This window comes from Sciurus carolinensis, chromosome 2, assembly GCF_902686445.1.
Source record: "Sciurus carolinensis chromosome 2, mSciCar1.2, whole genome shotgun sequence".
Lineage (NCBI taxonomy): Eukaryota > Metazoa > Chordata > Mammalia > Rodentia > Sciuridae > Sciurus > Sciurus carolinensis.
In genome coordinates, this window is record NC_062214.1 from 190,176,822 (window position 1) to 190,200,775 (window position 23,954).

At 34.3% G+C, this 23,954-nt stretch overlaps 1 protein-coding gene across 6 annotated transcripts in view; it reads left to right on the plus strand.

Annotated features, from left to right (window-relative positions):
* The window catches only part of Ppp4r4 (protein phosphatase 4 regulatory subunit 4), a 106,738-nt gene that overhangs the window by 14,920 nt on the left and 67,864 nt on the right, over positions 1-23,954 (plus strand). For 5 of the 6 annotated variants that reach the window (XR_007107287.1, XM_047541857.1, XM_047541858.1 and 2 more), the window contains exon 3: positions 16,863-16,965. Coding sequence is in view for 5 of the 6 variants with exons in the window: in XM_047541857.1 (XP_047397813.1) it covers positions 16,863-16,965 (103 nt within the window). In the remaining variant the exon portion in view is untranslated. Of the gene's footprint in view, positions 1-13,250; positions 13,311-16,862; positions 16,966-23,954 lie in introns of all 6 variants that reach the window. The other variant, XM_047541859.1, reaches the window with a different exon arrangement.

Here is a 23,954-nt window from a genome sequence, read left to right on the forward strand (position 1 = left end):
TTGCAGAACTGAAAAAAAAAATTGGAGTTAATATTCTTTTCTTTAGAGAGTTTTGTACATTGTAGATTTTGCTTGAAAATGTTTTTGGCAGAATAAGTTCCACGGTTAGCATAAAAATGCTTATATATTTAATTATGAAAAATGAGTCTGAGAAGTCTCATTTGTTGAGTTCTCTTGGTAATGTTTATAAATGGAATTACTTGACAATAAGGTTATAAGTTTTTTTTGATAGTGTTTATAACCAGCATTTACTTGCAAGTACAACTGTGAACTATTTGTTTGCAAAGAGGATGATCTTGAAGAGGGAATGATTCACAGAAGGGACAGCTTGGGCCTCTTGGGGAGAGAACAGCTCTCCTCTGGCCCTGATGAGGGGAGGGAAATGATTTATACATGGACGGTCCTACTTAATTATGATATAAAAATATCAGATACTCCCAAGTTTTTAGCCTCTGACATTACATAGATGGTGCCGTTATCTGAGATAAGGAAGCAAACCACATTTGAGTAAAGAACTGAAGGAAATGGAGCTATCAATGCAGGTATCTGAGAAGAAGCACTAAAGCAGAGGGAACAGCAAGTGCAGAAGGCCTGAGGCACGCGTGTACAGTAAGAGTCTAACAAGATCTTTAGTCTGTGTTAATGCGTGGTATTGGTCTATTGGTTTTGTTTCATTTTTTTGGTTTTAGTGTAAAATGCTCCTAAAATGGCTTGAAAAATTTCCTATTTCATGGGGGAGGCTGTGTAGAATTGGTATTATTTCTACCTTAAATGTTAGGTAAATTTCACCAATTAAGTTATCTGGACCTGGAATGGTTTTTGTTCAGAGGTTTTTAGCACAAAATTCAGTTTCTTTAATAGATGCAGGGCTTTTGGGCTGTCTCTTCCCTTACCTGAGTTTTGGTAGTTGGGTAATAAGACTTCAGTCCTTGCTCAGTTTCATCTGAGATATGCTAGGCTAGTGTTCTCTTTTATCCTTTAAACAATCATATCAGTAGCGATGTCTTTTCTTTGATTCCTGATATTAATAATTGGTGTCTTCTTGCTTTTAGTCATGGTTAGCGTAGCTAGAAGTTTATTAATTTTATTGATCTTTTGGAAGAACCAGATTTCGATGTTAATTTTCTTTAGTGCTTTTCTGTTTTCAGTTCTGTTGATTTTTGCTCTAGTCTTTATCATTTCCTTCTTTCTTCTTACTTTGCATTTACTTTTTTTTTCACTGTTTCTTAAGGTGGAAACTTATTCATTTTAGATTTTCTAAATACATGCATTGTATGCTTTACTTTCCCTCCCGGCCTGCTTTAGCTGCTTCTCCCATATTTGGTATGTTGTATCTTCATTTTCATTTGTTTCAAAAAAGTACATATTTTATTTCCTTTGAGATTTCTTCTTTGTTACAGATTTCTGTAGCTAGTTGCATAAAGATCTGAGAACGTGCTCTGTCTGGTTTCTTTGATCTCCTCTTCCATTGTTGCTGTGATTTCATTTCCTACTGTTCCTTCTTCCTTTAGTTTGTACTCCAGTATCCTTGCTGTTCCCCAGAGACACCAAGGACACATGTGCCTCAGGCCTTTTGCACTTGCTGTTTCCTCTGCTTTTAGTGCTTCTTCTCAGATACCTGCAATGCTCGCTCCATTTCTTTTAGCTCTTTACGCAAATGTGGTTTGCTTCCTTATCTCAGATAATGGCACCATCTATGTAATGTCAGAGGCTACAACCCTGGGAGTGTCTGATCTTTTTCCTGTTTTCATCTCTGATACTTAAGCAGATTAAATCTTTCTGTTACAAAATAGGGATGCTCACAAGATTCTGTAGTTTTCTGATACATACATTAAAAATAAACATTTATTTAGTCAATATGGTTTTCAAATACTTGATTAGCAGGAACCTGCTTGGGGGTAGTGGTCTTCAAAATCTGCACTCTGCCCCAGCACCTTGGGCTTGCTAGGCGAGTGCTGTACCACTCAGCTGCTCTCAGCCCAGTGTTTCTACTTTGGAAAACATATTTTTCATCTTTTAGCATATTAGTGGACAAATAAATGTGGCTTTCTTTCTTTTTTTTCAGGAAAATATTTCTTCATGTTCCAAAATAGCACACATTTTATTAGTTTACCTCTAGTCTCTAATTATCCAAGAAAAAACACAATTAGTCTCTAGGCTAATTTTGTTTCTTTTTGTTATGCAGCAATAGATATCTAAGTTCTGTTTTTCTTTTAATCTTTGTTGCTAAGAAACATGGAGCACAGCCACTGACCAGCTGTATGACCTTGGGGACGTAATCTAGCTTCTCTGTGTTCTGTCAATGAAGTGAGGGAGATTTATTAGGCAGACTGTTAAGGTTCTTTGTTGTGCTGTGACTTTGTAAATTAAACTTACTGCTCATCCCAGTTATGAACTTATCTCCAGAGGTGCATGTATTTCTCTAGTCCTTGAAAAATATTTACTATCTAGTTTTCTTAAACAAAGAGCTCAAGGTCAGTTCTGATATTTTTGACTAGTATTTTTTTGAAAATCAGGTTCAGAATTTTTTTTTTTAACTGTTTTAACACGTGCTGCTTTAAATCTTCATTTGTTCAGGTAGACGGTGTATAAGAATGGAATGACTTGTTGCTTTGTCAGAGTCTGTTTTGTATCAATATCTGTTTTGTTTAAAAGGTGGACACAATACCTTCATTTTATTTTTATGTGGTGCTGAGGATTGAACCCAGGGCCACATGCATGTGAGGTGAGCACACCAGCACTGAGCCCCAACGCCCCCAGCCCCTCTACATTTATTTTAAGAAATCCTGTTATATCCTTTAGTTTTTTCATGATTCCCACATAAACAGTATGTGGACCTGGTTTTGTGAATTAATATAAAAATCTTGATATTTAGGAATATACATGTTGTTACAGTTTGATTATTAGGCGTCCCCTGAAAGCTCACATATGAAACAGTACAAGAAAGCGTAGAGGTGAAATGACTGGGTTACGAGAGCCTGGGCCTGATTGGCGCGTTAGTCTCCTGGTAGGGGTTAACTGGGCAGTGACTGTGACTGGAGGAGGTAGGGTGTTGGGGGTGTGCCTTTGGGGTTTATGCTTTGTGGACTGAGCTTAGTCTCTCTGCTTCCTGGTGCCATGTCCCCAGCTGCTTTCCTCCATCACACACTTTTGCCATGATGTTCTCTGAAGACCCTGAAGAATGGAGCCAGCCCTCTATGGACTAAGAGTCCAAAACCTTGAGCACCCCCAAATAAACTTTCCCTCTTCTAATTGTTCTTGTCAGGTCATTTGGTCACAGCAGCAAAAAACCTGACTAAACACATATTTTACTTTAAAAATACATGTGTATTTATATATATTTGTATGTGTATATATAGAGAGATAGCTATATAGAAAACTTACTTGAATTTTTCATACATTTAATTACATGATATTAATAGCAATGTTTGCTTAGACATTTGTATATTTGAAATTTGCTACAAGAGTAGATCTTAAGTACAGTTACATTGCTTAATGACAGGGATGCATTCTGAGACTTCATCATTAGGGGACTCCATCATTGTGTGAACCGCATGGAGTGTACCTACACAAACTAAAACGTCTACTGTGATAGGCAGTATATACGGGACCTCCATCATATGTTTGGTCCCTTATTGATGGAAATGTCTTGTACAGTGCGTTATTGTATTCTCACCACCAAAAACATGAGTATGTGAGGTGGTGGATATACTAATTAGCTTGATTCTGGTAAGCACTTCACAATGTAAACATTAGCCAAATTATCACGATTATTTTGTACCACAAATATATACAATTACAATTTATCAGTTTATAATAAAAGGGTAAAAAACCCATCATATTGTACACTTTGAAGGTACACAGTTATTTTTCAACTATACCTCAGAAAAACTGAAAAAAATTTTTTTCTTTTAGGATAACTGGGGAATATATAATTCATATATTGCTAAAGAAATAATTGTCTAAAATAGTTCTTATTTATAAGGGACATCAGGGAGAAAATTGACTTTCTCTTAAAGAAGAAAACATACATGTGTGAAATTAATTTGAATGAATAGTTATTTAGGAACCATGAAAGATCTTATAGGACAGATAGTCTTTAGAACATGAGACTCTTGCTTTGTGGAGGTGATATTTTGATCCTGACAGAAACTGGTTGACCTTGTACAAGTTCCATCATCTCTGTCAACCTTGCTTCTTCACTTTCACATGTGAAGGATGTGAAGAAGGTGAGTTGGATTTCTGAAGTCCTCTTTAACTCCAGTATCACATTATATATTATTTTATTTTATCCTTAGCTTTAGAGAAAAAGGGATCATTATTTCACACAGCTTTTACAGATTGCTTTTTGGTTGATTGATGAGCTTTTAAATATTATAATTGACTTGTTTGCATTATAATTCTGATTCAGTGCCTCATTTACAGTAATAACACTCAAAGGAACAGACAGGAACCATTTTGTGTTATTTGGGACTCTTTCCAGGTTGTACTGTCTACTCTATATTCCAATCATTGTCTCCATGCCATGACTTGTGAATTTGTAACTGTGGCCTTGACTGTTTCCTCTGGACTTTGGACTTGCTGGCAACCTGACCAGTTTTTCCACCAGTTGTCTCCACCAGAATGTCCTGCTGGCTTTTCAAATTCAGTATGCCTGAAACTGAGCCATCACTTTTTATCTAAATATGCCTCTGTTTGATTGAGAATTGACCATCTTTTAATTCATTCTGAAGGGAAACCTAGGAGTAATTTTATATTCTTTCTTTTCTTCTCAGTACTCAGTCAATATTTATTGCCAGCAGATTCTGTGTAAACACAAAGCATTATTAGATTCTGTTGGAGAATCCAGAACCATCTAAGTATTTCCTGAATGGTTTGACCTATCAGTGTCCCCTGTCTTCTGTAGGTTCTCTTACCCTTGAGTGATAGCTGTTGATCATCCCTTCTTTCTGGAGGAGGTGGAATTTGAGCCTGCGTTTATCTCTGTTTATAACTGTTGGTAACTATTTGCCCTCGTGAGTTTCTCTTCCTGGGTGGTAGTACATCTTCTTAGTAACTTCTTTCCCCTGCTAACATATTTATATGAAGTCCCCTCATAACATATTTATGTATTTTTAAAAAGTGTTTTGGAATTTTTACAACTGTTTGTTAATGAGGAATAGAAACACTGGTTAAAAAACATAGCAGGAAGGAACTTCTTGTGTTTCCAGAAATCTTCCAAGTTTATGTAGTTATTTCTAAACTTATATTTTTTCAATATTCCTGCTATAGCTCATGTATTTAGGACAGACCTTGTTTTTTTCCCCTCTTCTGCAAAATACTGCAGAGCAGTGCTTGTTCAACTTACTTTTTATTTTTTTAACCACAACCCATAATAAGAATACAGTTTAAATTGTGAACCTGCAGATACACATGCATGTTTATGTGCATGTAACTGAAATGAAAATTTAACAATGATTACTATGCTAATAAAGTTAAAAACTAACAGCGGATACAGTTTTGTTGATGTTTAATTATAATGGAGAAAAAATCCAAAATAAGCAACATAAAAAATAAGAAAAGATTTATTAATGCCTCTGGTGTGCTTGCACCTTAATAAGTTCATTTCATTCTGGGGCAGGTGACAATTGTGCTCACCTGTGTGCTGTTGTGAGCTTGGCAGTTAGTGCTCTCTGTATAGCTGGACTTTGTCTCTTCACAATGATGTGAAACTTTTGTTTATTTTGTTGATGAGGCTTTGTGATAGCAGAGGATATACAGCAGAAATTACCAGTAAAGACATTCATTGTAGCACGAATGTTATCAAATGAATCATGTGATAATTCTTGGAAAATTGTCAATTTAAAGAACTTTGTGAACAGGCTCACAGTTAAGCTACTTCTTTTGATGGGACTGATCAGAGGTGGTATCTTGTCTGTCAGTTATGGATTTAGGACTCATGTTAGAATCCTAGCTCTATCTTTACTAATTGAGTGACCTGGGGTGACTTGCATTATATTTTCTGGGCCTGAGTTTCCTCAGCAAGTAAAGTAAAGATAAAAATACATTGCTCATATATTGTAAAGATTAATGAGAAAAGTGCATGTACAGTGCCTTGCCTGGCACATAGTAGGCCCTTAAATTTTAATTTTTCTTTTACCTTTCCTTTGACCCTATTATTGGAAAATAAGTAATTTGCTTCTCTGTGGTCCTAAGTGTGATGACTATAATCAGGTTTAAATGGTTCTCTGACTTTATAAACAATGTTTTGAAGTTTTAACATTAGTTGAATACTCTTGTGGAAATACATCATATTTGAAAAGTTACTGATATTATGGATTGTAGTATTCAGTGTCTTCTGCTTTAGATCCTTTATCTTTCCCTTATCAGGGGGTTTTATCTTTTTTGGATGTTAATTCTCCAAAGGTAATTATTTATTTTGATCTGTTCATTAAAACAAACTGCTTAATCAATGGGAGTAAAGAAATGATTCAGATATCAACTATGTAAAATTTAGTTTTCATTGTGAGCTCTAAGCAAGACCTGCATGTCACCCACTTCATTGCCAGAAAGTCAAGCACAGTATTGATGACTTCGTGTTGTATTTTTGGATCTAAATGACAGCTTCTAGGATTAGTATCACTGGTTCTGTAGGAATACAGATCATTTAATGTTCTGTACATAGTCAGACAGTAGCAAAACTGGGGTCTCAGATACAGTTGTGACTGACACACATCATCTTTTTTGGGAGGCATCTCCTTCTCCTTTCCCTTTCCCAATTGGATTAGGACTAAATAATTATGTACTTTGTTCAGGCCAGGAAGATGTGGGACTTTTTGCTGTAAGTCAAAATTCTTAGTATGTCAATTTGTCTTCCTCTTTAGATTTTGAGTTCTAAGATGGTAGGAGTACTATATAAGGATAGAGAAAGATAATATTGTTAATATCTAGATTCATTCTTTTATTATTTGGTGGTGCCAGGGATGGAACACAGAGATATGCAAGACAAGCACTCTACCACTGAGCCACATTTCCAGCTCTATTTCCATCCATTCTAGCTTGTGACTGTTTTTTGGTAGGGAAGTCAAGGGACTTAGAAAGTGGCAGAGATAGTCTCATTTTTAGAGACCCAAGATGTTTCTGAAAGTGCTTTAGGTAATATCATTTATTAAGGATTTCTGATCCTTTTCTTGATTGCTACATATTGGTTATTTTGTGTTTCTTTATGACATGGGAAACTGGATTCTTTTTTGTAACCTTGGTTCCCACCCCCCCGGTACTGGGGATTTAAAAGCATTAAGCCGTTTTCTCTAGTAGTGCCATATAGCTTAGGAGGAGCAGGAGGGGAATGTAAAGAGCAGATGGATGTCTTTGATGTTTGGAAGGAAGGCAGTAATGGTTGGTAGTATGGGTTTGGAGGTGTGCAGGCCAGATAATTTAGGGCAAGTGTCATTATCTTTCTAAAGGTAAAATAAAATAGAGCCAATAGTAGTGTCTACCCACTTTATAAGATTTTTGTGAGAATTAAGATGAATGCAGGTAAGGTGTTTTTTAGCATAATGCCTGATATATACTCTATTGGATGCTCTGGTTTTCTTGTTATTAGGAGGAGAAGAAGAGGTAAGGTTGTTGATGAGAATCAGCCCAAAGTAATGGTGAGGTTAAGGTTGGCAAGGAAGAAAGTGAAACCAGAGGAAGTAAGAACCTGGAGAATAGGAAGGAATTGAGGGAATAAAGAGGGTGAACATTGGGCTTAGCAATGAAAAGATAAAAGAGTTCATGATCAACAAGCACAATCAGAGTTTGAGACTCTAGAGTTGGAGCATTGCCTGGTAGTAGGATCTTGCCTCTGATAGGAAGGGTGGGCTGCTGACGTGGAGTGGAGATACATCAGTTTAAATGGGTAACTATTTATGAAGCTCTCATTATGTGCTACCGTGCTAGGCTTGGGGAAGGCATAATTTGGACAAACACCCTTGGATTATAGGAGGTCCAAAATTGGTTTTGGTCATTCTTCTGAATGATGTTTACAATGACAATGGAAGAAGCTATGGCAATAAAGATTACTAAACTTTTTTTTTAATTATAGCAAAGAATGCTTGAGTGCATTGACTTGTTTTTCATTGGTTTAATATATTACTATAAATGGCTCTTTAAAATAGGTGCATCTCCCACTGGGAATTAAATAATTAGTAACACTAATTTAGAATTTAAAAGATAGCTGTCCTAAATTCATTTATTTAACTAGTCTTATTTTTCTCTCTTCCCTTTTTAGCCACTAGTGTTCAGATGATGATTAACCCAGTTCTTTTTGGTTTTAGAAGGATGGTTTGCTGAGTGGGCTTGTGTCCTTTTGTTTCTGAGTGAGTATCCTAGAAAAGAAGCTTGTCCCAAAGAGCAGTGCAGTTGGGGCAGACAGGAACAGCTCATGGTGTGGCTGTGGTGGTTGCTCCAGTTGAAAGTTGTAGATTTTGAATTCTTCGAAACTTGCTTTGTTTAAGAAAGAGTATAACATTGATTAAACATTTATTTTAAAATTGCACATACCATATCAAATAGTAGTGTATTTTATGCTTGACTCCTCTATGTTGAATGTTTTGGGGCTCCTTCCATTCAGTGATGGTAGCATACCATACTAATGACACATACATGGTTTCTTTATGTGGACTGTGATCAAAGTCAGCAGGAGATGACAGCATGCCCACGGCCCCAGGGAATTCCCAGGTGTTCAAGTTCAGTTCCCACTTCAGCGCACAACCAAATCTACTCTTCTCAGTTTCTTTTTAAAATGATGTATATAGCCCTTTCCCAAACTGCATCATACTTTTATGCTACCGTGCATTTAAGTAGTCTACAGGTTGTTCCACCTCTGCTGCTTTTTTTTTTTTTTTTTCCCAAGGGACGGTGTACCAGGGATTGAACTCAGGGGTGCTTTACCACTGAGCTATATTCCCAGTCCTTTTTTACATTTTATTTAGAGACAGGGTCTTACTGAGTTGCTTAGGGCCTTCCTAATTGCTGAGGCTGACTTTGAACTTGGGATGCTCCTGCCTCAGCATACCGAGCTACTGGATCATAGGCATGCTCACTGCACCCAACTCTGCTTTTCTTTGCCATAACTTGACCTCATTATTATGAAGAGCCCTATTGCTAGACTAACAGAAGCAGTGAGCGCCTGTTGTCCAGTACCCGATGGACCTTCTGCTTCATCTGGGCAAACTGCTGCTGTACACTTGGTTCACTTCATTTCTGTAGCTTAAAATGGGTGGTTCCTCAGACTCACTCTTGCTTTTTCTCTTTTCTTTTCCTTTCCTGTCCTGTCCTGTCCTTTCTTTTCCCCTTCCTCCCTCCCATCCTTCCTCTGCCCTTCTACCATGATGACTCTGAATATTTGGTCCCCAGCAGTTTTTGATTTCTGTAATTTTACACAAATGAATCATTCAGTAGTATGTATTCTTTTTAGTATGGCTTCTTTCATTCATTGTAATTATTTGGAATTCATGTTTTTGTGTGTATCAGTAGTTAATTCCTTTTCATTGCTGATAGCATTGCATTGTAAGGAGTTATTAGAGTTTGATCAACTGTATACTTGCTAAACATTTGGATTGTTTGCAGTTTTTGTCTATTACAAGCAAAGCTGCTGTGAGTACTCAGTGTTCAGGTGTTCGTGTGGATGTATGCTCTCTTCCCCTGGGTAATGTCTAAGAGTTGAATGTCTGGGTTGTTTGGTAGGTGTATATGTCATCTTTTAAGACACTGTCACACTTTTTTATTCATTAGTAGTATATGAGAGAGCTTGTTTCTCATTGTCCCTGCCAGCATTTGGTGTATTTAGTCTTTACAATTTTATTTATTCTAATGAATGTGTTGTGGTACCTTATTTTGGTTATAATTTGAATCTACTTAAAAATTTTGTTGATCATTTTTAATTGTTTATTTACCATCTGTATTTTTTTTTTTTTTTGGCAGAGAAGCAAGGGCTATATATTCAAAGCATAAAGTGGAACACTTACATTCTAGCGATGTCAGATACCATTTGTATTTTTTGATGAAGTATAAAATCTTTTGTCCTATTTTTTGTTGGATCTTCTTCTTATTAAGTCTAAGAATTCCTTATGTAGTCCATCTACAAGTTTTTTGCTGGATATGTGTTTGTAAATACTTTATACCAGCCTATGATTTGCCTTTTCATTTTTGTAATAGTGCTTTAAAAAGCAAACAATTTAAATTCTCAAGAAGTTTAGTTGATTTTTTTTCTTTTCTACTTTTGCTTTTTGCATCTGTTTTAAGAAATCTTTGTCAGACCCAAACTCACTAGGGTTTTTTGCAGTTTTCCTCTAGAAGTTTAACAGTATTGGCTCTCTAGGCAGAGATTCATTTTATTTGCATATGGCACTTCAGCTGTCCACCCCTGCCCCCACACTCAATTTGTTGAAAAAGATCATTTTCTTATTGAATTGTCTTGTTATCTTTATCAAAATGCAAATGCCCTTTACATTAGGATCTATTTCTGGGTTCACAATTCTTTTCCATTGATCTGTGTGCCAGTACCAAACTATCTTACTGTAACTCTGTAATAGATCTTGAAATCAAATATTTTTAGTTCTCCTTCATTCTTCTTTAATTTTGTTTTGTTTGTTATTTATCCTTTGCATTTTCATATAAATTTTAGAACAAGTTTATTCATTTTTATAAAAAGTCTTCTGGGATTTAGATTGGGGTCACATTGAATATTTCAGTTTGGGTGATTGACATCATAATGGTACTGAGTCTTTAATCCTTGAGTGTATAATATCTCTCCATTTATTTAGGTCTTTTTTATTTCTTTCAAATGTTCTATGGTTTTTGGTCTATAGATATTGAACATATTTTCCCCAATTTCCAAATATGTTTCATATTTGTATGTTAATACAAACTAGATTATTTTAAAATTGTAATTTATGATTTTTTCTATTATATAGAATTACAGTTAACTTTTACATATTGATCTTGTACTCTGCTGCACTGCTAAATTTACTTATTAGTTCTACTAGCTGTTTTGTAAGTTTAGGCTTTTTGTTATAGACAACTATGCTTTCTATGAATAAAGACAATTTAACTCTTCCTATCTCATATGTAAGCTTTTTACTGCTTTTCTTTGCTTTATTGCTTTGACTGAGACCACCAACACAAAGTTGAATAGAAGAGATAAATGTTGAACGACCTTGTTCCTGATAGAAGGAATGTGTTCATTTTTCTACCATTAAGCATGATGTTAGATACAAGATTTTCATAGATACTTTTTATATGATTTAAGAAGTTCCATTTTATTTCTGTTTTGCTGAGAGTTTTAAATCATAAATAAATGTTTGATCTATCAAATTTATCTATTGAGACAGTCACATCTTTTTAAAATTTTTATTAACATTGGTTGATTTTTTAAAAAATTTAACTTTTCATTTTGAGAAAATTATATATTCATATACAGTTGTAAGAAATAATACAGAGAAGTCCATGTACCCTTTAGCAAGTTTCCCCCTATAGTAACCTCTTGAAAAAACTGCAGTACAATATCACAGGATACTGATATATAAGATTTCCACTACCATAGGATTTCTCATGTTACATTTTTATAGGCACACTTATTTCCCTCTTGACTCTATACCCCTCCTTTACTCCTAGAAACCATTCCTACAATTTTGTTATTTCAAAAATGTTATATAAATGGAATCATACAATATGTAGCCTTTTGTGATTGGTATTTTTTTTCTTCACTGCGCATAATTCTTTAGAGAGCCATATAGGTCATTGCACATATTAATGGTTTGTTCTTTTTTAATGCTGAGTAGCATTCCCTGGTATACTTGCTTTAACTTTTCACCCATTTAAGGACATATGGTTGTTTACACTTTTTAATTATTAAAATAAAGGTCTGTAAACACTCATTCATTTTTTTTTAATGGAACATTAAGTTTTCATTTCTTTGGAATAAATGTCCAAGAGTATGTCGTATGCAATTTTTTAAGAAACTGCCAAACTGTATTCCAAAGTGGCTGTACCAGTTTACATCCTTACCAGCGATGAATTAAGTGATCCTGACTACTTTGCTTTTGGTGGTGTCATCATTTTAATTTTGATCAAGCTAATAAGTGTGTAGTGATAGTTCATTGTTTTGAGTATGCCTAATAGTTAATTATATCTAGTATATTTTACTGTGTTTATTTGTACTCTGTATATCATCTTCATTGAAATCTCTCTTTGTGCTTTTTGCCCATTTTCTAATTTAATTGTGTTTTATTACTGTTGGTCTTTGAGAGTTCTTTATATAGTTTAGATACTAGTCCTTTGTCAAACATGTAATTTGCAAATGTTTTCTCTCAGCTTGTTGCTTGTCTTTTCATTCTCTTACAGGGTCTTTCATAGTGCAAAAGTTTTAAGTTTTGATAAAGTTCAACTTAACAGTTTTTCCTTTTATAAATCATGTGAAAGTTTAAGAACTCTTCACCTAGCTCTAGATCCTAGGTGATTTTCTCCTTTTTTTTTTTTCCTAAAAAATTCAGAGTTTTGAGCTGGGGAGATAGCTCAGCTGGTAGAGTACTTGCCTCGCAAGCACAAGGCCCTGAGTTTGATCCCCAGTACCGCAAAAAAAAAAAAAAAAAATTCAGTTTTATATTTACAATAATTTTGAGTTAGGATAAGGCTTTTAGGTCAAGGCTTGTCTTTTTTATTTCTTTTTAAAATGTGTGTGGATACCCGCTTGCTCCAGAACCATTTACTGAAAAGATTGTCTTGTCTCTGTTGATTTACTTTTCTGTTGACTTATGGGTCTGTCCCCGGACCAGTATGATACAGTCTTGGTTACTATAGCTGTGGAATACATTTTGGAAGGACAGGTTCCTCCACTTCATTCTTCTTTTTCAAAATTGTTTTAGCTATTCTTAACTTTGCCTTTCTGAATACATTTTAGAAAAATATTACCTATATTTCCCAAAAATCTTGTTGGGATTTTGATATAAATTGTGTTAAGCCTACATACCAATTGGGGGAGAATTGACCTATTTATTATGTTGAGTTTTCCAATCCACAAGCAGAGCATGTCTCTCATTGTTTAAAATAACCTTTGGTTTCTTTCATCAATGTTTTGTAATTTTCAGTACACAACTACCCATTTTGTTGGTATATTTTTTGAGTGACTGTAAATGATACCAGATTTGTAATTTCAGTGCACACATATTGAATTTTGGCAAATATTTTTCTTCTTGGAAATGATCACGTGTTTTTTTTTTCTTTAGCCTGTTAATATGATGGACTACACTGATTTTGAATCTCTTGAATAATTCCCATTGACAATGGTGTGTAATTATTCCTTTTATATAATACTGTATTTTATGTGCTAATATTTTGTTAGGAATTTTTTCATCTATATTCATGAGGATATTGCTCTATATTTTGTTGTTGTCTTTGCCTGGTTTTGGTTGTCATACTAGCTTCTTCAAATGATTTAGGAAGTGTTCCCTCCTCTTCGGTTTTCTGGACTTTTCCAGAAAGACTGTAGAATGGTGTTAATTCTTCAATAAATATTTAGTTAAAATTTCCAGTGAAACTATCTAGGCCTGAAGGGGTTTTTTTAGTAGTCTGAAAATATGAATTCTGCCATTTAATAATTGTAGGTTATTCAGTTATCCCTTTTATATTGGGTGAGTTGTGGAAGTTTGTGTTTTTTTTGAGGAATTAGTTCATTTTCTAAGTCATCAAATTTGCATGTGTAGAATAATTTGTAGCATTCACTTATTACCCTTTTGTTTCTGTAGGATCTGTAGTGTTGTCTCCTGGTTCAATTCTGATATTGGTAATTTGTGTCTTCTCTTGTTTTTGTTTTTGTTATTCTTGCTAGAGGATATTCAATTTTCTTGATAATTTAAAATAATGAGGTTTTTGTTTTACTCCCTTTCTCTATTATTTTCTCTTCTTATTCTCAATAATTTCTGCTCTTTATTGTTTCTTCTTACATTGTGATTATTTACTCTTTTAGGTTTTTGAGGTGGAAAGCTAGATTATTGATATGCAATTTCTCCTGTTTTATAATGTGTGCATTTAGGAATATAAATTTCCTTCTCTTCACTGCATTAGCTATATTCCACAGATCTTGATACGTTCTATTTTCATTTTCACTTACTTCAACATTTTAAAAAATTTCCCTTGAGGCTCCTTCTTTAACCCTCTTGGAGTATGTAGAAGTGTGTTGTTTTATTTCCATGAGTTTTATGTTACCTTCTGTCACTGATTTCTAGTTTGATTTCATTGTGGTAAGAGAAAACTCATGATTTTAATTTTTAAAAATCTGTTGAAGTTTGTTTTATGGTTCAGAATGTGGTTTTTCTTGATATATGTTCTTTGGATTTTTAAATGAAATGTGTACTCTGTTGGTAGATGTTCTGTTAATGTCTATTAGCTCTTGTTGGTTGGTGGGATTTTTGAACCCTTATATGTCCTTGCTGATTTTATGTGTAGTTTTACTATACAGAGAGATGGGTGTTAAAATCTCCACCTGTGCTTGTTTGTCTGTTCCTCCTTCCCATTCTCTCTTTTTGCTTCACATATTTTGCCACCCTAGGACTGCTCTATCTCTTGGTGTATTGTCCCTTTTATTATTAGGTAATGTCCCTGTCTGTTCCTGGTGGTTTTCTTGTCTCAGAGGATTTCTTTTTCTGCTATTGATATAGCCATTTCTCTTCTTTTAATTCACATTTCCATAATATAGCCTTTTCCTGCTGATACTATTTGAAATGAGCTTCTTATAGGCTGCATATTGTTGAGTCATGTTTTAAAATTCACTTACCAATACCCTGCCTTTTAATTTATGTGTTTAGCCCATTTATATTGAATGTGATTGTTGATATTTTATAGCTAAAGTTTGCCATTTAATTTTTTGTTTCTGTTCACTTTGTTATGTTTATGATTTCTTCTTTTTTTCTTGTTCTTTCTGTGAAGGATTTCATCTTCACATTATGATGCATTAAAGATCGCATTCCTTTTTTTTCCTGTCTAGAAGTTAGTAAATAGTAGAATTTACTGAATATTCAGTATCAAGTATTTCTGACATCTGTTTATCCACTTAGCCATCTATTTACCCCTTCTTTCAAGAGATGTTTACTAAACCTGCACGCTGGGTCAGGCATTGTTATATTGAGATAATTTTTTTTCAGGCACTTCTTTTTGTTCTTTAGTAGTGTATTTAATTCCTATGATTACTGTAACAAATTACCACGGACTGGGTAGCCTAAAACAACAGAATACATTTCCTCATAGTTCTGTAGACAAGAAGTCTGAAATTAAGAAATCAGCTGAGCCCTTGGGAGAATCTATCCTTGGCCTCTCCAATTCCTCGTTGGTGTCAGCATACCTGATATGTGGTTCCATTCCTCCCATCTCGGTCTGTGATCAGATTCCATTCCCCTATTCTGTCTTCTTCTCTGAGTGACTTTTTATTTTGTGGTGTTGGGGATTGAACCCAGGGTCTTGCATATGCTAGGCAGGTACTCTACCACTGAGCTATATCCCCAGCCCACCTCTGGGTGACTCTTTTAAAGATGTTTGTGTTTTTGGATTTAGGGCTGATACAGATGATCCAGGATGATCTCTTCATGTCAAGGTCATTTCTAAAATTAAGCAAAAATTCACAGGCTCCAGGGTTAGGAGTATAGACATCTTTTAGGGGACCCTGATTTGATCCACTACAAGTAGCATTTTTACTATGCCACTTTAAGTTCCCTCTTTTGGTCCTCTCCCCATCTTGGAATGGTCCCTGATTTCATGACTTTTTTTTTTTTTCCATCTTAATTTTGTCTAGTAAAATATTTCCTTAGAAAATGGCGAGAACAATGAAAAGATTATTGTGTCCTATATTTCACAACCCATCATATTGCAACAGGAAGAAAGACTTCTTTGCAGCAGAGTGGCTTCATTTAGAATCAGAGCATACTTCTTAAGAACAGATCTTATAAAACTCTAAGCCAGAAACATATTACTTTAAGAAACTATTTTTAGAAACATGTATTAAAAGTCTTATGTACCTCTGATAACTATAAATAGTTCCATTTCAAGAGAAGAAAAAAACTTTTAAATGAGTGAATATATCATTAATAATTCATATTTAAATTGGTATCAATTAAGAATAGGTAGAATTTCCCTCTGAGGCCATTTATTAGCATCCGTTTGATAAACATTTCAAATGCTTATAGAACATTTGTTACTTATGTGGTATCTTTAAAAACAAATATTATTTTGCAGTTCATAGAAATAGTTTTTTAGAAGAGCTGAACACTTTTTGAAGGCATTTGGCCCACTAGAGTATCACATTGATTATTTTGATAAAACCTTAATGAATGTTATGTCAAAAAGGTATTGTGTAATCAGAACCTACTGACCATGAAGAATAAAGAAGTTTCTAGAAAGTCATGGAGCCAGTCTAATGTAACAAGTAATTTCATTATAGTAAAAGTAAGTTGCATATTTTGTTATAGTTGATTTTACTTGTTCCTATGATTATTATTTTACCAAAATAAAACTTTACCATTTGCTTATGTATTTTTGTAAATTACAGTCAACTGGCAAGGAAGAAAGGAGGTATCATTTTAAAGTGAATTTTAATAGTAGACTCAAGACTTCAAGACTTAAAACGTGTATAAACAGAATATTATTTTTGTACAGTCATAATATCTTCATGTATTTCATTTACTTAATGAAATTTTATTTTTGATATTATTTCTAAATTTCAATGATGTGCTTAAAACTTTGTAGGAAGTCATTAAAAGTAGGCATTTTTCAAATGAATCCATTCTTTTTATAATTATAAATCAAAAAGTTCATAATTATAAATTTAACATTGGTGTTTTCTTTGTAAGTGCTGGTCAAGATATTCAAGGAACAAGTGTGATTGCAAATCTTCCATTTTTGATGCGACAGAATGCTACTGAGACACTTCGGAGAGTCTTGCCAAAAGTCAGAGTAAGTTGGTATGAAATAAGATTTCAGTTTCCTAGTTTTTCCCAGTAGTGTATTGTCATTGTTGGGAGAAAGTTTTGGTGCTTTGATGGCTGATCTTTTTTATCTAATAAGTGAGGAAAGGAAGGATTGCTTTATACATTTTGAATTATAGGAAGACATTTAGGGAGATTTGTTATAAAGATTTCTTCACAAGTTGTTTTTTCATTAGAAACATTTTAAAGTTAGCTCTTTAATAGCTCAAAAATCTTATTCTTGTAAGATTATAAATATTTTATATTTTGTTGACTAAACCTATATTAATATGTTAATTTATATTTACATAGCATTGATAATTTAATGATTTTTCTAATAAGGTCCTATGGTAATTGAAGAATCATCAAATTAAGGTTGAATTATAACCGACAAGACTAAAATGTTGGTTTTATGTTTGTTTTATTGCTTTCTAAACTCCTTCAGAATTAACTTTCCTGCTATGAATATAAAATGTTTGCTCTATACGCTTTTCTTCTGATTACATATTGTTATATTAAATATTTAATCATTAGCACTTACGATTTATTTGCACCTATGTGCAAAGACTCTTCTTTATAAGAACTTGAAAGTATAAAGCAGACAATAGTCTTTGTGTCCTTCAGAAGCTTGCCTGCTCATGGGGTCAGGGAGGTTACATGGCAATGGAGATAATGCTTTGCTAATGGCAAGTTTTGTATACTTTCCTTTGACTTTTCATTTGGTTATAATTTTTTTCTTAAATTTTGTACTGATTTACATATGCTTAAAATACTGTAATTATGTGTGTGCCCTCAGGTTTTCTTTTTAGGCAGATCTGGCATGATTTCAGTTCCTGGGGTTTTAGATCAGGAGTGGAATGTGTCATTTTTACAAGACACCTACATATATATGTAGGTGATATGAATTTTTTATTGGTTAGAGTGGTGAATGCTTAGTTTGGTATTGCATGTCATTCACATGTGAATCAGGCTTTTTCATATCTATTTTTACCCCCAGAATAATGCCATGATTTCAAAGGAATTCTACCTCTACAGACCAGGTTTATTTTCATATTCAATTTCAGTGATATTAACTGACCTAAGACTATTAGCAGGGATCCTGGAAATGCCAGTTAAACAACAGTAGAAAGGAACAGATGTTCAAGTCCTCTTGATTATGGAGCTAATATAAGTAAGCAAATAAGATTTAAAGCCAGAAATATTAAGTAAGCTGCAGATTCTGTGTTGAGCTGGCTAAATCTGTTCCACAGAGAGCATGTTGAAAGTCCAATGCTGTATACAGCAAGAATAAAGGATGAAAGATACAGAGTAGTGACCTTTAGCAGTTTCTAAATTATTTTGCCAAAATTATTTTGCTTATGGCCTCATAATAAAGGCAGTTATGTAACAATTATCAGGAAGCATTAATTTTATGAGAATGTATAAAGAACATACACTTGAATATGTGAGGCCCTGGGTTAAACCCCCAGCACCAAAAAGTTAAGCAAAAAGAATATACATTCATACTATATTTATAGGAAGTATCGGCTGTATCTTCTGAAACTATAAGGCATACCTGAGTTGTGAAAGATACCATTTTATTAAGCTCCTGAAATAATTGAAAGCAATCCATGATACAGAGGATTAACTGATTAAATGCATACAAAGAAAATGTATACTAAAGCTTTTGTATTAAGAAATCTTTATTGCTAAATGTTTGCCTTCATTTGTTTAGTTAATCAATAACAACCATTTATTAGTACCCTCATTTATTGTACACTAAACTAAATTTGAAAGAGATTTAAAAAAAAAAGTAAAAAAATGTCTCAGATTAGATTCTGTGTCAGAAGGGCCTAAAAACTATGAAAAAGAATTAAAGAATTCGGACACAGAATAGAGCATTGTGTGATTCTGACTTTATGTAAAAATGAATGAAACAAACGAGAAGGGCTTTATAGGGGAATCCAGTAATCCTTTGATGGAGTGTTTCACGTGTAATGTAGATCGCCACACATTTGATCAAACCCATTTCAAATGATGAAACCTATGCTTATATGCAAAGTGTTTTAAATCATTGCATTGAGAGACTGTGAAGACTTACTGCTCTCCTGGTTAGCATGCTCTTCGGGTTGGTCCTCTTTCTGTGAGTGCTTACTTTCCAGTGGTGAAACCATGACAGAAATCCTGTAGCCACTTTATTCACCTTGCCATGGCCACAATTTCTTAGTTAATTTTATGAAAAAAATCAATCTTGTCTCCCAAAGTGAGCATTTAGTAATAATGACGTTCTTATTCATTCATAAATATTTATTGAGTGCTTCCCAAGGGGCAGGCACTGTTCTAAGCATTGGGGAAATAAAGAGGAATAAAAGACAGATGAGGAACTTATCCCCAAGAAGGCTGAAGTACAGAAAGGAAACACACTTTTAACAAATAAACAAAAGGTATAATTGTCATTTGTGATAAGGGCTTCCAGTGTAAAGAACAGGAGACAATGATATAAAGTAGCAGGGCTACCTGCTTTACTAGAAGGTCTTTGAAAGCCTCTTTGATGAGCCAAAAACTGAAGGAATGTGGAGGGCAGCCATTTAAGAGTCAGGAATGAGTAGCCCAGATCTGGAGAGCAGCAGGTAGCCTGAAGTTCAAGAGCTTGGTAGAACTGGGAGAGGCAGGTGTGGCTGGAACTAGTGGGTGGGGATGGGATATGACTGGAGAAGAGGTCAGAGCATGTTGGAATTAGTTTTTTATTTTTAGGACTGTGTAAGGCCATTGAAGGCTTCAAGCAGGATAGTGACTTAATCCCACTTAATGGTTTACTGTGATCATTTTGGTTCCTGTGTGGAGAGTGGATTGGAATGGGACAAGTAGAAAGCTTCACTACTGGTCCTTATATTTATGGTGGCTTGGATTAAGATGACTTGTTAGGACAATAGAGTGTGAGATCATACCTGAGATACATTTACTGAAGTTGAGTGACTTCATAATGGCTTGGATTCAGGAAGTGAGGGATGGCTTCCAGATTTCTGACGAGTATATGATGATCCTGCTGTTTTGAGTATCTTAGTTAATAATCTATTAAGTCGGGCTGGGGAGATAGCTCAGTTGGTAGAGTGCTTGCCTTGCAAGCACAATGCCCTGGGTTCGATCCCCAGCACCGCAAAAAAAAAAAAAAAAAACAAAAAAAACTATTAAGTCCATGAGGAAAAATAATCTAAGTACGTACTAGTTCTGGTCTTCTATAAATGATTTACTTTGAAAGAATATAAAAATATCAATGATAAACAGTTTTTATGCAAGAAGTAATCATTTCATGATTCATTTGTGACGGAAGTATGTGCAGTTTTGAGAGCTCACCCTTACCTTGTCTTTACCTTAAAGATCATCAGATAAAATAACACTGGAGATTTTGCTGGCTTTTTGTGTTTTAAAATTTCACCACTGATATTTTTGTTTTGCTGAATTTGCCTTTAATCCTTATGATACTGTTTTAACTGAAAATGGATTTTAAAAAATAGGCTGCTGTTTTCACAGTTTTAGAGATGCAGTAATTTGACATTAAAAATAAAATGACAGAAGCAGTTAGGATTGGAATTGAAATAATTCCAATGTACTTCTATGGTTTATTTTCTAAATTGTATCCAGAGTGGACAATGAGTGGTTAGGTCATCATTCATCGTGTTATGTAATTTAACCCTAGGGTGTTTTTGCAAAAGAAATAAATTTTCTGTGGTCTTTGATTGTTTTAATTATTTTGCCACAATATATTAAATTGAAGTTTTAGTTTTTAGATTTTGATATTTGATTTGAACTTCTGACGTCTGGAAATTTAAAGAATTCGATTGTCAAGATAAATTTCTTCTTTTTTTTTTTAAGTCTTACATATGGGTGCTTTAATTTTTATGGGAAAGATTGACTACTGGAAATAGGTTTGTTGGGTCAAAAGATGAGTACATTCTTAATTGTAAAAGGCACTAGTTTTGTGTATTTTTAAAAGTAGGACTACAAATGGTGATTGTCAAGATACATTTCTAAAATACTGTAGTGTTTTATAAAATTTTAAATGATGATATAATTATACCAATAGCATAGGTGACTTCTTTATAATGCATTACAAAAACAAGTTTCTACCTGTTCAGTTATTAAATTCATTTTCTTGTTTTTCCACTTAGGTTTTGGTTTTTAATCTATATGTCATATAAAACACTACAGTAGAAAATCTGCAATGTCACGTATAAATAAAATAACTACAGCAAATAGTTATTGAGTTCTTTCTTTTGACTGGACTCTTGTCAAACTTGCTATACAGTTTTATCTCTGAATCCTAGTATTATGGTTTAGATGTGGTGTTCTCCCCAAAAGCTCATATGTGAGACAATGCAAGAAGGTTTGGAGAAATAATTAGGTTATAGACTTAACCTAATTAGTGAATTAATCCCCCTGAAAGGGATTAACTGAGTGGTAACTGAAGTGGTAGGGTGTGGCTGTGGGAGGTGGGAATTCGATGTGACTTTAAGGTATATATTTTGTATCTGAAGAATGGAGTCTCTCTCTCTGCTTCCTGGATCACCACGTGAGCTGCTTCCCTCTGCCACACTCTTCGTCCTTGATGTTCTGCCTCACCTTGAGCCTCAAGGAATGAAGCCAGCCTTCTATGGACTAAGACCTCTGAAATTGCGAGCCCTCGTATAAACTTTTCCTCCCCTAAAATTGTTCTGGTCATATTTTTAGTCACAGCAGCAAAAAAGCTGCCTAAAACACCTGCAGTGGATCTATAGCTGTTACTTGATAGAGGAAGAAATAACTTGCCCAAAGCAAAAAGCTACCAAGTGGTATAACTAGGTTTGAACAAGAAACCTGGCTCCTGAACCTTCCTTTTAACTAGTGTTCAGCCTCCTCATTAGTTGATCATGATTGTGGCAGATCTGTGTTTCACTTCTCACTTCGTCATCTCTCATCTGATTACTACAGTAGCCTGCCCCTTTGCCTCCTATTGCTCCCTATTGCCCTTTCACCCAGAGAGATCTTTTAATGCATCAGTCAGCTCTTATCACCATCTTGTATGAGTTACTTATGGGGTGTGGTAAGTAGTAATAATGCTCCCACATCCCCAGATATGAGACCATATTCCCTGGAAACTATGAATATTACCTTATTTGGAAGAAGGGTCTTTTCAGATATGGCTAAATTGAGGATCTTGGTGATTCTGGATTATTTGAGTAGGTCCACATGCCATCACATGTGCCCTTAAAGGAGAAGGCAGAGGAAGATTTGACATACATGGAGAAGAAGGTGGTTGAATACAGAGATTGAAGTGATGCGATCACAAGTCAAGGAATGACAGCCTCCACCAGAAACTGGAAGATGCAAGGAAGAAGATTTGACCCAGGCCCTCTGGAGGGTACCTTCCCAGCTCCTTGGTTTTGACAGAGTGATACTGATTTAGGACTTACCACTTTCCAGATCTGTGAGAGATTAAATGTCCATTGCTTTAAGCCACTTAGTTCAACTTAATTTGTTACAGCAGCCACGGGAAAACAAATACAAGTAACTTCCCTTTTCAGATAGAATAAAAATTCTTTCCATGTCTTTTCTGGCTTGGTACCTACCAGTCTTTTTCTTTCATAAGAGCAGAATCTTTGTCAGTCTAGTTCATTGTTGTATCATGCCTAGCAAATAATAAGCACTTAAAAATAATTCTAAAATAAGTGATGATTGAACTTAACCTATTTTGTTCTGTCCCAGATGTGGATCACCTATAAAAAACTTAAATCAAGCAACAAATATACCACTCGTTAGATTGTTAGATTTAAATTCCAGCTCTACAGTTTTCTAACATGGCACTAAGGTCCTTGTTGCTGTTTGTAATAACCAATAGATAACTCATTGGAAACATGAATACATTTATATTCAGATGAAATTATGGTTTGCGTTATTAAATACCTCAATTTTCAAAAAACCCTGAATATATCATTTATGATAACTTTGAAATAATTAGTTTTTAGAGGTCTATTCTTTTGAGACAAGTAATAAGTGAATGTTAGAGCATTAAAAAATAAATACATGATTTCTAACCTCTGTGTTCATTTCATTGAAACATTCTTAAAATTGAAAACTTGGGGCTTAATAGATTAATATTCTGAGATGATAACTCTCTACCTGAAAAACCAGTGGTGCATTGACCCAATTCTGACGGCATTCCTGGATGAGAAATAAAAATGGAGTGTTAGTGGTGTGTGTAACACTGATTTTTTTGTTCCTAGAGAGACCTTTTATGGGGAAGGGAGGAGAAGGTAGAGCTGTATAATAGAGTAATGATAAAAGAGACATAATAAATCAATATGAAATTTGATTATTTGAAATTGATGGACGTGATATGGCAATATTCTGATCCTAAAAAGATTAACTAACTCTACTTTTATTAATTTTGCATGACTATATTTCATATGTGGAAATATTAGAAAAACATCACCAATTTCTCCCAGTATTTTCTATCTACTGAATATAGGTAGATTTTTAAAAAGTGATCTTACTTTGATTTTTTTTTTATAGAAAGTGCTTTTAATTTCTAAATAATTTTGAATAATAAGCTTTCCTTATTTTTTAAAAGTCTTACTTCAAGTAGCAGAGCACAGTTCCATGGACAAACAATAGTAATGTATAGAGCATTTGCTGTGGGTCACTTCGAGCTTAGGGCCTTAGAAACTCCCACTTCAGTTCTGTCATAACTGCACATCATGTATTTATACTTGTTTTTACAGTTGAGAAAATATAGGCTTAAAAGTTCACTGTTTGAGTATGAATATTTTTGGGGTGGTTTCTAGGAAGCCGTGAAATAATATAATTTGGTTTGATGCTTCTCCCTTTAGTCTGAACTAAGGAAATGGAAGAGTACCAACTAATGATAGAAGTTGCATTCTTCATTGGTTTGCAGCTCAAAACATATCCCTCTCTTATGCACTGTAGATGTTTTCTGAAATAAAGTAAAAGTTAAGTTCTGAA